The sequence below is a fragment of the Tenrec ecaudatus genome, chromosome 11 (genome assembly GCF_050624435.1).
Source record: "Tenrec ecaudatus isolate mTenEca1 chromosome 11, mTenEca1.hap1, whole genome shotgun sequence".
Taxonomy (NCBI): Eukaryota; Metazoa; Chordata; class Mammalia; order Afrosoricida; family Tenrecidae; genus Tenrec; species Tenrec ecaudatus.
The window spans coordinates 6,417,309-6,431,137 of record NC_134540.1 but is presented as its reverse complement, the minus strand read 5'-3'; the positions used below and the strand labels follow the sequence as shown (position 1 = coordinate 6,431,137).

General features: G+C 51.8%; 1 protein-coding gene across 4 annotated transcripts in view; it reads left to right on the top strand.

The window, feature by feature from the left end:
• KATNAL1 (katanin catalytic subunit A1 like 1) overlaps positions 1–13,829 on the top strand; it is a 91,329-nt gene that overhangs the window by 32,212 nt on the left and 45,288 nt on the right. For all 4 annotated transcript variants that reach the window (XR_012786853.1, XR_012786855.1, XR_012786854.1 and 1 more), the window contains exon 4: positions 3,852–4,020. Coding sequence is in view for 1 of the 4 variants with exons in the window: in XM_075562812.1 (XP_075418927.1) it covers positions 3,852–4,020 (169 nt within the window). In the remaining 3 variants the exon portion in view is untranslated. The remainder of the gene's footprint in view (positions 1–3,851; positions 4,021–13,829) is intronic.

The window sequence follows — 13,829 nt, the reverse complement described above, 5'->3', positions numbered from 1 at the left end:
AACTGAACCTTTTCAGGCAACCCGAGGGACCCGAGATGTACAGAGAGGTGTGACTCCCGCTCACTTTCCTAGAGCACTCCCTGGTGGGAACAGACCATAGTTGATGTGTCTGTCTGATGAGGGGCAATGGTTTAAGTGCTCGGTCCTTAGCTGGAAGGTTGGTGGTTCAAAGCCACCAACTGCCCCATGGGACAAAGACGTGGCAGCCTGCTTCAGGAACGAGCTGGCATCTGAGGAAATGCGACGGGGCAGTTCTTCTCTGTCCTGCAGGGTCCCTGTGCCCTGGTGTTTTCTCACGGTGGACCTTGGGCGGGGTTTTCTGAAGATGTTTTCTGAAAAGAACATGTACAGGTCCTGCTGAGATTCAGTGTAGCCGACACGGAGCAAGTATTGGATTTGGGAGGAAATCAGATGGGACAAGTCCTCCTTCCTGCTACCCCCAAAATAAGAGGGCAGAGTCTGGTGTAGGTGGTCCTGTTCTTATCACCCCTTTAGCCTCTCAGGCTCTGTGTTCAGAAAGCTGCCATAGAGTTTGGTGGGGGGGGGGGGGCTTGGGCCTCTAGGCTGCATCCAGCCCCACGGATGTCTCTGTTGACAGAGGCCCGTAGAGGAGGCCAGCAGACGCGTGTGGCTGTACACAACCAGACAGCTGGCATTGCGTGGCGCTGATGGACAGAGAAACAGAGGACAGAATTAGAGACATCTTCTGGGAGGCTGAGAGATTGCCCCAAATGCAGTACCATGTGACAGCAAGGTGGAACAGAAGGCTTACCAGCACAGCCCCGTCCCTGTGATGGGCGAGCCTGTCGGCAGGGTGAGTGACAGGACAAGGGCATCATCCACAGACTCCTGGCAGGAGGCCCATGTCGGCGCATTGCAGCGACCTCCTCTCCATGCAGCTCTGCTGAGCTGGCTGTGTGTGCAGAGCCGGTGGCAGCAGGCCCGCCTAGCAGAGCAGCTGCTCAGGAGCAAGATGAGCAGCCAGAAGAGACGCAGCCAAGACACACGCCAGCACAATGGGACCTGTCTGGGACTACAGCTGGGAGCAGGGGCCTGCAGTCCTGAGGACGGTCTAGGGTCCCAGGAGACTCAAAACCGGGACCACAGACAGCACCAGACTAAACAGGTGCAAACTGACAAATGCATACCGAAAATGCTGCAACCAGGGCTTCAGTTCACAGGTGCACAGGCTCAGCCCAGACAACATGTGTTTAAACATGCCTCTGTCAGCAGTGGGCGGCTGCAGGCAAGCTTTCTCAGCAATGTACCGGCATCAGTCGTCTTTAAAACTCCAGACCCACCGCAATTCTGACTCACAGCAACCCAGTAGGACAGGGTCGAACTGGCCCCGTGAGTTTCTGAGACTTGAGTCTTAAAAAAATTTTTTTTTATTGCTAGCTCTTACCAATATTATAACTGTTTACTGGACCAGCAGCTGGTGGTTTCCAACCGCTGATCCTGTGGCTGACAGCCCGACTCCTGACCACGACGCCACCAGGACACCTGCACTCATTCTGAAGTGGTGTGAATCGAAGTGTGCAGGATGCTTCAGGGAAGGGCTAGAGAGACGGAAACACTGCCTTCAGAGATTACAGACGTCTACTTCCCGAGTGCTTCCCCCCCACCCCCCCCAGTACCACGACCCAGTTCTACCTGATAAATCCAGCAGGACCACATGGGTGCAGATAAGAGTTCCCAACACATGGAATTTAGGAAAACCCTCAGGAACAGTATTTGGGAGTAGTGATATTATGAGGGTACAGGGATGGTGGGGCAGAGGGGGAGAAAGGGGGGCCTATCACAAGGTTAGATATATAGCCCCCCTGGGATGAATAACAGAAATATGGGTGAAGGGAGACAAGGCACAGTGTAAGACATGAAACAGCAATGATAGAGAATTGATCAAGGACTCACGAGGGGGGAGGGGGAAAAGGAGAAGCTGATACCAAGGGCTCAAGTGGAAAAATGTTTTTGAAATGTTGATGGCAACATATGCACACGTGTGTCTAATTCCACTGAGTGATGGATGGTTACAAGATTTGTACGAGTCCCCCAATAAAATGATTAATCATAGTGGAAAAGGAATTCCAGACCCAGGGCCATCAGCAGGTCTTATTATGAACAAATTCTAAGAAAATTAAGGCTGTATTGTTGAGAAAAGGGGCCGAGAACTTGTGTCACACGGTCCCCGTCGTGATAAGGGTCCTGCTCACTCTCCGTGAGTAACCAGGGCTGTCCCGGTGGGCCTCCTTAGAGAACGTTGCCCCGTCCACCCTGCAGCTCTGCAGTGCCTGCCCCTTCTGGCTCCTCTCGTTCCCTAAGCACAAAGAACAGTTAGAAGGAACATGCAGCGGAAAACCAGCACATCTGTTCATTGCTGGAACGTGGTCTCTTCCTTCTGAATGTTCTTATGTGGTGAGGGTTTTACTCGAGCCAAGGGCGTGTCAAAAAGTGTTTGGACAGTGAGAGCATTTTTGAAGCCAATTTATATATGTCTGTGTGTGCGCATGTTCTTAATTCAGACGTGTGGACCTGTCATGTGCTGATGACCCTGTGGGTTAGGCCGGGTTGACTAGAGAAACAAATCCAGTGATACTCATATGTATAAGAAAGAGCTTTATATCAAGAAGTAATTGTGTATCTGGAAAACATCCCAGCCCAGTTGAACTCCAGTCCGTAAGTCCGATACTAGTCCATCAGTCTAATTCTAGACCCTAAATCCCCCGTCAGACTGATGCAGCCACATGCAATGATGCAGGACGATCGCAGGGTGGTGGGTGCAGAGTCTTGTGGATCCAGTGGCCGTGAACGCATCTCTAGGGCTCGCGCAGGTCTTGCCGTGGCTCACCAGCATGAAGGTGACTGCCGAGAAAGAGGGGAGGTTCCCAGGTCTCTCCTTTTAAGGGGGTCACGCCCATAGGGAGGTACCATTAGGTGATTGACAGGCTGGACTCCACCCCACATTTCATGTTGACATGGAATTATTTAACTGCCACATCCTGTAATTTTGGACATTTGGAAAACACGAATGTTTTCACACATAAACTGCTGTGTGTATGTGTGTGTGTGTGTGTGTGTGTGTGTGTGTCTAAATAAAAGCTCACTACCTTTGAGTTGATTCTGACTCCTGGTGAGCCTGTAGTGAACCGCTCGGCCCGGTAGAACTGCCCCTGTGTCTTGTTTCCAAGACAGTAGCTGCGTACGGGATTAGAAAGCCCTGTCTTTCTCCCATATGTGTGTGTGTATGTATCTGGGTCTGTATATGTTGTATATAACTCACATACACGTTTGTACACATACTTAAGAAAGTGCTACTAAGGGTTACCATTTGTACTTTGACGAATAAAACGTTGGGATTTCTAACACAGAAGCAGAAACAATAATTTCGGTTGTAAAAACTAAATCAGTAGCCTGAGAAATAGACAGATTTTGAATCCCTGGACCCGCAGCAATTCCTGCCCTTTCTTTTTAAGCTACGCTCTTTGGTTGTGGCTGCGACGCGTCAGTGGGTCGGTTTTCCATCTGTGAGGAACACGATCAGATCAGGATAACAATCTGTGTTGCCCGCGGCTCGTGACTATTAATGTCGTTTGGCAGAATCATCAGGGCTGCCTGTGTCTCTCTTCTTCGATGGCCTTAGTCATGGCGCCATCAGTAGAGTTTAGAGAAGAGAACTCACAGAAGCCGGCCGCTCCCTGGTCCTCACCGACCCTAAGGACAGCCATCGTCCGCAGGCGGAACGCCTCCACAAGCAAAAGGCAGAGAATGGAGATTTTGAGCTGCTGACTGACAGCTTCTGTTGAATAAGGTAATACTGAATGTGTTGTTGTTGTTGCTTGTTTTCCTGTCAGAGCCCCACCGCAGATAAGGCGTCCCAACCGAGAAGTGAGGCCGCTGAGGAGAGACGTGGCAGGCGCCGGAGCCCGGGGAGCCGCGGGCCGAGCTCACCCTCCGTGCAGGAGCGAGAAGCCCGCAGCGAGCAGGGACAAGGAGTGCAGGGCCCGAGGCAGAGACGACAAGGCAAGGCCCTTGCTGCGTGGCGCGTTCTCTTGTCTTGGGGGCATGATGATGTTGCAGACTTTTCAAGGTGCCTTGGTTTGATGCGGAGGAGTTAAAAAAAGAAGAAAGCCCGATTCGAAGCGCAAGAGCTCTGCACTTTGAAGGCCATGCGGCAGTAGGAGGCCAAGGTGCACCAACAATCCCCGGGTGCACATAGACGCTCACACACAGGCTCTCTCTCTCTCTCTCTCTCTCTCTCTCTGGTAAAATACAAAATATAAAAGGGTTGGCAAAAACATTCTCACAGGTATTCTGAATTAAAATGAAGCAATAAGTGAAAAAATAATCGCAGGACAGAGACATAACAAAGACGTCGATGTAAGAGCTCACACCTCCAAAGAGCTCATGGCAAGTCCCATCCTCTTTCGCTTCCATTTCTCCTTGAACGTTGGAGAACAGCACTTAGAAGGTGTTGGATGTGATTTATTGCAGTGAAGCGTTAAGAAGAGACTCCTTGATTTATGTGTTGGTTTTAGAGTCGATCGACTCCCCCTCCCCCCAGTTCCCTTGAGGAGAAAGAGCCCCAGGGTCAGGGTCAGGGTCCTGGTGCACACTCACCCCTCTGGGAACGTACTTGTTTCCTGGAGCGTCTTGCTGAGTGGGAAATTCCCACCGCCCCTAGCACGGAGTTGAGGAAAGGGGGTCGGAGACGGGGTGGGCTGACGCGGGAGAGGAGCTTTTAGAGAGCGTGTTCGCCATTTTCACGATGACTGAAAGGGCGGGTGATGTCACTGCGTTGCTGCGAAGATGTTTGCATCCCTGTCCACAGTTAGGAACTCAGCATTGGTCAGCACCTTCACGCCAGGATGCTTGTGAAGAAGATCACTCACTCGGTGCCAACTCCTAGCGACTCTGCAGGGCAGGGTAGAGCAGCCCCGGTGAGTTCCCGAGACAGTAGCTGTTTCCAGGCGTAGAAAGCCCTGTCTCTCTTCTGTGGAACAGATGATGGTTTTGAACTGCGGACCTAGAGGATCACAGACCAATGCATAGCTTCATAAAGAAGAACTTATTTAAATTTCCTGGGTATATCTACCCCCACGCTAGATTCAGATGCAGTCTGTCTCTGACCTTACTCCACCAAGCCAAACTCAACCCCCCTCGAGTTGATTCCAGCGCTCCCTACATGACAGGGGACAGCAGTCCTGCGGCTCTCTGAGACGGGAAACTTTATGGGAGTAGAAAGCCCTGGCCTTTCGCACACGGAGTAGCTGGTGGTTTCGAACTGCTGACCTTGCTGTGAGCAGCCTGATGGGTGGCCACTACCTCCCCAGGGCTTCTCCTCTTGCCCTCGCTGGGTCATTGAAAGTGAACGAGGGAGCTTCAGTTCTGTGTTACTGGTGTCTAAAGGGCCACGAGGTCTTGCAAATTGGTCTGTTTCGTGTCCTGAAGTTACAGTTGCGCCTTGGTGGTGTCGTGGATGAGGCACTGGGTTGCTAACGGCAAGGTCGGCGTTTCATACCCGTCGGCCGCTCCATGGGTGAGAGCTGGGCCGTCTGCCCCGGTAAAGAGTCACGGCCCCAGAAGCCCCAGGGTGGTCCTGCTCTGCCCTGCAGGGTCACTGAGTCGGCTTCGGCGTGATGGCAGGGGACCGACTTAGAGAGTGCATAAAATTGTTAATGTCAGTAAGTTCTAGCTTCACTATAAGTCCGTGGCGTGAAAGTGATGACCGATCCTGAATTCCCACCCGTGCGGTGTGCGCTGGTGGTTGAGGTTTCTCTGCAGTGCCTGACAGTGCGGCCGGAGAGGAGCCCCCGGGGAGGACGCACTCAGAGCCGGGAGCAGCGGCCCCTCAACGCTGCCGATGCTGACGGAGTCAAGGCCTGGGGCCTTCCCTTTGCTGATGGCGTGTCTCAGGATGAAAAGCAACAGCTCGCACACCCCTGTGTTAGCGTACCGAATGTGCGAATGCACAGTGTAGAGAGTCGAGGAAAAGGGGAAGTCACCAAAGATGGCATCTCTAGGCATTCATGAGCCATGGGACTGCTGGTGGCCCTGCTGACAGTGTCAGTCACACAAACCAAACTCATTGCCATCCGCCTGTGCCAACGCAGGGTGACTCTATAGGGCAGGGAAGCACCGCCCCTGGGGGCTTCCGAGAACGGAACTCTTTGCAGGGAGAGACAGTCCCCTCTGTCTCCCGAGGAGCCCCTGGTGCTTTTGAACAGCTGACCTTGAGGTTAGCAGCCCAGCACATAATGACAGTCACACCAGGGGGCTTCAGGAACTATCGTGGCCCAGATGGTATGAGAAGGTCGTGGAATCTTTTCACAGTTTGAAGCCACACCGTACCATGCTGGGGACAACACTGAGACAGACAGGCTGCACTCTTCCTTGAAGGGGACCCTCCTCGGAGAGCACACTAGTGTGATCGGCAGTAGGGTCGTCTTCGTACACCCACCAGCAGATCAGTTAATAACAATGATGTAGGCACCAGCCCGCCTTTCCAAAGATGAAGAAATTTGAGGCACTGGGTATCAATTACTGAAGACAGAGGGCGTGGGGTGACCTCTAGGACATGGAGTGTGAAGGGTGAACCGCCAGAAAGGGAGCGGTCCCTGGAAGGACAGAAAGGAAGGAAAATGGGTGAAAAAGAAGAGACATAAACTTGCTCTTGAGGGCGGTGACTGAACAGGAGCAACGAGGAGGGACGGAGGGTTCCAAGGAGAACCCAAGAAGACAGGTTTGAATATCTTAATGAATGTGTGAAGATCTGCAACTACAATCCAAAGCGGAAGAACACAATCCACATTTCTTTTTTTAAATCATTTTACTGGGGGCCCATACAACTCTCATCACAGTCCATACATACATCAGTTGTGTAAAGCACATTTGGACATTAATTACCCTCATTATTCTCAAAACATTTGCTCTTCCCTTAAGCCCCTGGTATCAGTTCCTCATTTTCCCATCCCTCCCCACTACCCCCTCCCTCATAAACCCTTGATAATTTGTAAATTATTATATTGTCATGTCTTACACTGCCTGACGTCTCCCTTTTCCCACTTTTCTCTTGCCCAATCCCCAGGGAGGAGGCCCCTTATAGATCTTGTAATCGGGTCCCCCTTTCTCCCCCACCCTCCTTCTACCCTCCCGGTATCACCACTCTCACCACTGGTCCTGAAGGGATCATCTGTCCTGGATTCCCTGTGTTCCCAGTTCCTATCTGTACCAATGTACACCCTCTGGTCTAGCCAGATTTTTAAAGTAGAATTGGGATCATGATAGTGTGGGGTGGGGGGGGGGAGCATTTAGGAACTAGAGGAAAGTTGTATGTTTCATCGTTGCTACACTGCACCCTGACTGGCTCATCTCCTCCTTGCAACCCTTCTGTAAGGGGATGTCCAGTTGCCTCAGATGGGTCTTGGGTCCCCAATCTGCATTCTCCCTCATTCACAATGATTTGAGTTTTTGTTCTTTGATGCCTGATACCTGATCCCTTCGACATCATGTGATCACGCAGGCTGGTGTGCTTCTTCCATGTGGGCTTTGTTGCTTCTCAGCTAGATGGCTGCTTGTTTACCTTCAAGCCTTTAAGACCCCAGATGCTGTATCTTTTGATAGCCAGGCACCATCAGCTTTCTTCACCACATTTGCTTTTGCTCCCATTTGTCTTCAGCAATCCTATCATGAAGGTGAGCAACACAATGATTTGATTTTTTGTTCTTTGATGCCTGATACCTGATCCCTTCTGCCCCTCATGATCACACAGGCTGGTGTGTTCTTCCATGAGTGCACGTTTCTTAAGCTGGAGAGAACGTTGAAGCAGCACACAACTATACTGTGAAGGAGCAGGTGCTTTTAGTTCAGATCGTTGTGGATTTAGGGAGGAGTGCTAATCAATATTTTTTCCCTGTGGATCAGATTGAACTGATTCTCTCCCATCATCAGAGCCACATCTGGGGGTAGTTAAGAACGGTATTTCACATACCATCGCAGCCTCTTCCTCTGCTTCCCACTTCTGCACCGCTAACTTCTCTTTGTCCGTGTGTCAGAGACACGTGGGGGATGGATGCCAACGCTGCCTGGCCACACACCGTTACGTAAACCTTGGGATCCGAGTGAGAAGTTTTCAGTCTTGAGAGTGGTGACAGCGAGGCGGAGGCAGGGTCTGGCCAATGCTGGCGTGACAAAGGGTGGAGAATCCAGCTCACCGCCAGCCCCAGGCTGCTTCCCGTGAGGACTGTCTCCACCTGCCACCCTGTCACCGGCTCTGACCCCCGCTGTGCTGTGCCTCCCCCAGTGGGCGCTCTGCATGTCTCTGCCGGGTGTGGCTAACTCCCTGCAGTGGCCTCACAGAGCTCACGGAGGAGTCCCGTGATTGCGGGCCTTATTAGGGAGGAAGAAATAGCTTACAATTCAGGATCAGAAATGTTCAGGACAGCGCCATCCCGGCCAGACCCTCCCACAGGCCTGACTCTGGTCCTGTAGCTCCGGGACCCTTGGCCCATGCTCTGCTGGACAGTGTGACAGAGCGCTTTTGGCCCTGCTGATAAACGTCATCCCATCCCTCCGTCGTGCGTGTCAGCCTGAGGACGCGCAGCTAGAGCAGACTTGTTTTCCGCGTGGAGTGCCCAGGGGCACCCACTGTGGGCACCAACCGCCTGCGCTCTATGGGCCGGTGGCACCTGGTCTGAGTTGTGCTCTGACTCTCCCCCGATGTCACAGCTCTGTCTTCTGGGCCGAGGTGGGTCGGTGCAGGGACCTCAGGGTCCAGGGGACTCACTCTGCTAGTGCCTGGGTCTTCTCTCTGGACGGCTCTTTCTTAGCTGTGCCCGATTGGCAGGCTCAGCTCCACCCTCGGCAAGCTGACACGGATATGTAACTACCACAGCCACTTAGCGCCCATTTCCCTAAAATGAGGCACCGCGCAGTGGGGCAGGAGGCATGATGGCCGGAAAAGGTAACAAATGTAACAAATGCTTTGTTTTTAATGAGTAAAACAGACTCAGTAAAATACTATGTGAGTCTGGGTTGAGGAGAGAAGCAAATTGAGAGACACTCCTGTGTGTATAAGAAAGAGCTTTATATGCAAAATCAATTTGGTTTTGAGTAAACATTCCAGCCCAGCCCAGATCAAGTCCATATGGCCGATATTAGCCCATATTTACTATATCAGTCTATAAAGTCCTCTTCAGACTCACAAAACACATGCATGGTGCCGAATGCAGGAAGATCACAGGCCAGTGGGTGGGAGGTTTTCTGGGTCCACTGGTGTAAGCATCAGGGGTCTCCATGTGGCTTCTCAAGCTCCCAGGGCTCTGGCTCCATCAGGGTCGGCCCTTGTGGCTTCTTCTTAGGGATGTCTCCCAGGGAGTGAGCGATTGTCCTGCCTCCAGTCAGCTACGTTTCCTCTTAAGGCCTCCAAATGAGGTCGTCAAGCTGCCACCTGATTGACAGGTAAACGTCACCCCTTTCACTCCTAAGTCTCAGATTGACAACAGATTATGTAAGTACCACAAGTACCTGCCCCAACGATCTAGATTAACGAGTAGGCGTGTAGGATCATGATTGTGTTTATTTTAGGAATTTTTATATTTTGTAGTTTTCTTGCTAAATTCGGTTAAGAATCTGGTTGGACTTGAAAAAGTATCTGAGAGCGGTTAAACCCAGGCATGATTTGTTCAATGTCAGGTTTTCCAGGCAAGTTTAATTCTTTTTCATTCACAAAGATTTCCATATAATTTTCTAGATGTTCAGTTCGTCTTCCACTGTCATGGAAAGTATTCGGGTGTCATTGGGAGAAGTAAGCCATTTATTACTGCTTTTTTTCTTTTAAAAATAATTTTACAATTCTTTAAAAAGAAAAGATGCTTTCCCCGAGTCACTATAGAAACAAAAGGGACTACAAATCAGGAAGCAAAACAAAAGGGTAAGAACTCTTGGAAACAAGACTAGAATGTTAAAAGCGTGCGTGGCTCAGTGCTTGGTATCATTGCTGTCAGCATCCACATCCTTGTCAGGGCATTTCTTACAGCCACCAAGGCGGTGATGGGCTGGAGTCAGCGGAATGGCGCCCAGCCAGTTACCGCTTCCCTTAAGACAGACTCGAGTATTGGGAGGGTCCTCAGAAATGCGGATAGGCCCTCGTGTCGGTAGTTTAAAAATCAGTTTTAAACCACCCGCTTAGAAACCGGGTTTTCATTTCATTTTAAAGAATCATTTTATTGGGGGCTCCTACAGCTCTTATAACAATCTGCACATCAGTTGTATTGAACATATTTCTACATGATTTTCTAAACATCTGCTTTCTACTTGAGCCCTTGGTATCAGCTCCTCTTTTTTCCCCCTCCCTCCTCCCCTCATGACCCCCTCATAACTTATAAATTATAATTGTTTCATGTCTTAAGCTGACCGCATTCTCCTTTCACCCACCTTTCTGCTGGGGGCGGAGTCATAGCGTTTTTAATCCCGGTTTGAGTGTCCAGTTAATTTTCAGGCTAAAAACATGCAGAAGATTAGACAATTGAGAGTCCATTGCCCCTCGCAGTCACCCTGAAGTTTGAGCTCATGGCTGGAGCCACTGTGTCCCTCCACCCTCGACGGCGACTGTCCGCCTCGTCACTGCCCTTCTGCTCGACCATGGCCGAGCAGGGTGTCCTTCCAGGGACCGGTCTCTGCAGTCAGCCATCCTGGCTGCGCTTCTTCCCAGGCAGACTGTTTGCTCTTGCGGTGGCCCCCGGTACCCTGGAGCTGCGGTGTCCTTCGTTAACTGACCCCCTCCCTCACCCCCACCCCAACCGTGCTGTTGGAGTTGGTGTGACTCACAGCAACCTGTGGGACAGAGAGGAACTGCCGTGTGTGTGTGTGTGTGTGTGTGTGTGTGTGTGTGTGTGTTTTCCCAGGCTGTACATCTCCCTAGGAAGGAGCAGACAGCTTCGTCTTTCTCCCACCATCAGGAGAGTATTATTTCAGAAAACAGTTATCTAGCTACATTACGTGTCGTTATGGAGATACACAGCTACATACACACGTGTGGAAAGACATAACAGCCCAACGCACTGCCGTTGAGTTGATGCCGTGCCCCCAGGGCCCTGTGGGACAGGCAGAGCCGTCCCGTGGGTGTCCCAGAGGGTCACTGTCTACGGGAGGAGAAAGCCCCGTCTTTCTCCAGGAGCCACTGGTGGTTCTGACCTGGGGCCTTGCCGTCAGCAGCCCAGCGTGTAGCCACTGCACCGCCAGAGCTCCCACGTGTGCGTGAGGGGCTCTCAGCGTCTGTGGAGAAGTGGAGCTGGAAAGAGAATGGGCGGTGTTCACAAACGTGTGGAGCGCCTTCCTGCACGTCTGCTGGGCCGTGACCCCACACGAGTCCCTTGCTTTTCCTCATGCCAACCTTTAGAGAGAAGGCTGGAGAAAAGCAGTGGCAGGGGCTGGGGGGGTGGGCTGGGCTGGGGTTGGCTAGAAGCCACATGTCTTGCGCCAGGCCCCAGACGCACGGTTTTGGTTTCTCTGTGTCGTGTTGAGAAGGGCACGGTGTACAGACACGACTCTCCGTAGGACCCACGGGGCTGTCTCCTGTGTGATGCCTGTCGACCCCTGCAGGGACCCTGGTGGCCCCGCTGGTTACTCGCTAGGCCACTGACCACAGGGCCGGCAGTTTGAAACCACCAGCTGCTCGGCTGGATGAAGCCGTCGCCCCCTGAAGAGCTACAGCCTCGGAAGCCCAGAGGGGCAGTTTCTCCTGTGCTGGGGCCACTCTGAGCCGGAGTCGACCCGATGGCGGCGAGTTTAGCTCTCCGAGACCCAGCCCTGTGAACTCAGTCTTATGATCCCGCTCCCCATGTGAAGAAACTGAGGCACCCAAGTCGTGCGGCAGGTAGGTGGCGGAGCTAGGGCCTGAACCTCGCTCTAAAACGCGTGGTTTGAGTCATTACGCTGCACCGACTCCTATTTGAAAGCCTCCATGATCCTGTATCGCCAACACCTCGATGAATCGCCAACATGTATCGCCAACACCTTGGTCCTTTCAGGCGACTGGTTCTGACCCTGGGCATTACTGCAGCCACCCCACCCCCACCCTCTAAAATCCCTGTTAACCGTTGGCGGCCTCCAGGCAGGTCCGAGCTCACAGAGCCACGTGGCTGTTCAGGCCTCCTGGCCCTCCCTCCTCCTGAGAGGCACACGGATGCTCACCACGTCCGGGTGTCCCTCTTGATCCCGCGCACCGAGCCTCAGGGTGCCTTGGCGCAGTCCCACCCCTCGAAGGGCAAACGGTGCCGGACGTGGGCCCTGCCCTCGGTGACCGTGCCTCACTCCCTGGTGAGAGGGAGCAGTAAAGAAAGGAGTGAGTCTTCTCAGCTGTACTCTGCAGTCTGACCCGGTGGACTTTGGAAAACTTAGTCGATTAATATTTTTGATATTTAAGCTGTTTTAAGTCAGTGTAGAAATAGATACGGGTAGAAAGACTAATGTGCGTTTTTCATGTAAAAAAATGGCCTAAAAATGAAATATCAGGAAGCAAAAAATATGACTGTGGTCACATCCAAACAAATTGAATTCATAAACCTCTGCTCCCCCACATGTTTTTCCAGACAGCGGCTTCATGGTTGATTAACTCTCGGTGGACTAAGGAGTGTTTCAATTAGAATCTCATAATTGAGGCAGTATATGCTTTTAAGTAGCATTCAGATTAAAGCAGGGTCACTTGTGTTTATCGAGAAGGCGTTTTTCACGTCATTAGACTTACAGAACTCTCCCGCAAATGGCCACATCTGAGCATGTCCTTCCTGAGCAGTGACTCCATCAGACTGAAGTGTCCTTTTGAGCGCTGCTGGTCGGTAGTTATATGAACGAGTCTACCCATCTCGCCTTAAGAAGCTGCCATTGAAGACGAGCGTACAGAGTGTAAGGGAATGCGTCACTTGATGAATGGTGATCACAGGACCAAGTGGCGTGCTTCATTTAGCTCGTCACACACAATCTCAGACAATTAGTACGACAAACGTCTACTCATTCATGATCAATTTTACTGACATAAGGACGTGTGCCCCCCTTTTAGGAATGACACACTAACCCTCTGGTAAACACGGTGGACAGCGGCTGCCACAGTGGGCTCACGTCTAAGAACCTAGAAGCTGGCACGGGCCGGGGTGGCGTTTTGTCCTGCAGTGCAGGGCTGCCGAGGTCGCCCAACAACGCCAACACGGTCAATGCCATCGGGACGGGGGGCTCCCCTTGTCTGTTCTGGCTCATTTTCACTGCACTCTTAGCTGTCAGGAGCCCTGGTGGTTCTGTGGGTTAGGCTTTGGGATCCTCACCTAAGATTGGTGGTTCAGACCCATTAGAAAGACAAGGCTGCCAGGTCAGCGTGGGAGAGAGATGGACAGCCCTGGGAGGGCTACCGGGGGGACTAGGGGTTGGCGCTGGGTTAGTATGTCTGCAGACAACCAAAAGTCGCAGTTGGGGAATGTGTGTAGCTCTGCAGGATGCTGGTTAATGTTTTTGTTTGTGTAAGGTGAAAGTGAGAAACACAAACCACAAATGTGTGTGTTGGAACTTTGCTGGCTCCTCAGCCGAGCAGCTTCTCCAATGGATTAGATGGCAGTATTCAAACGCCAGAAAAATCTCTCCCGAGTTCTTAACATGCCGTTTACAGTGGATAACCCCCGACCGTCAGCAAACCAAGAAACCAAGCCCTGATTTGTCGCATTGTACACGATTGCCGTGGGGCGTTGGGCGGGGGTGGGCTTAAGAAGCTTGTGGGGAAAGGCCATTATATTTTCATTCAATCTTTTCGCGAGGTTTATTGAAGCCCCTCCGTCAATATTTCCAGG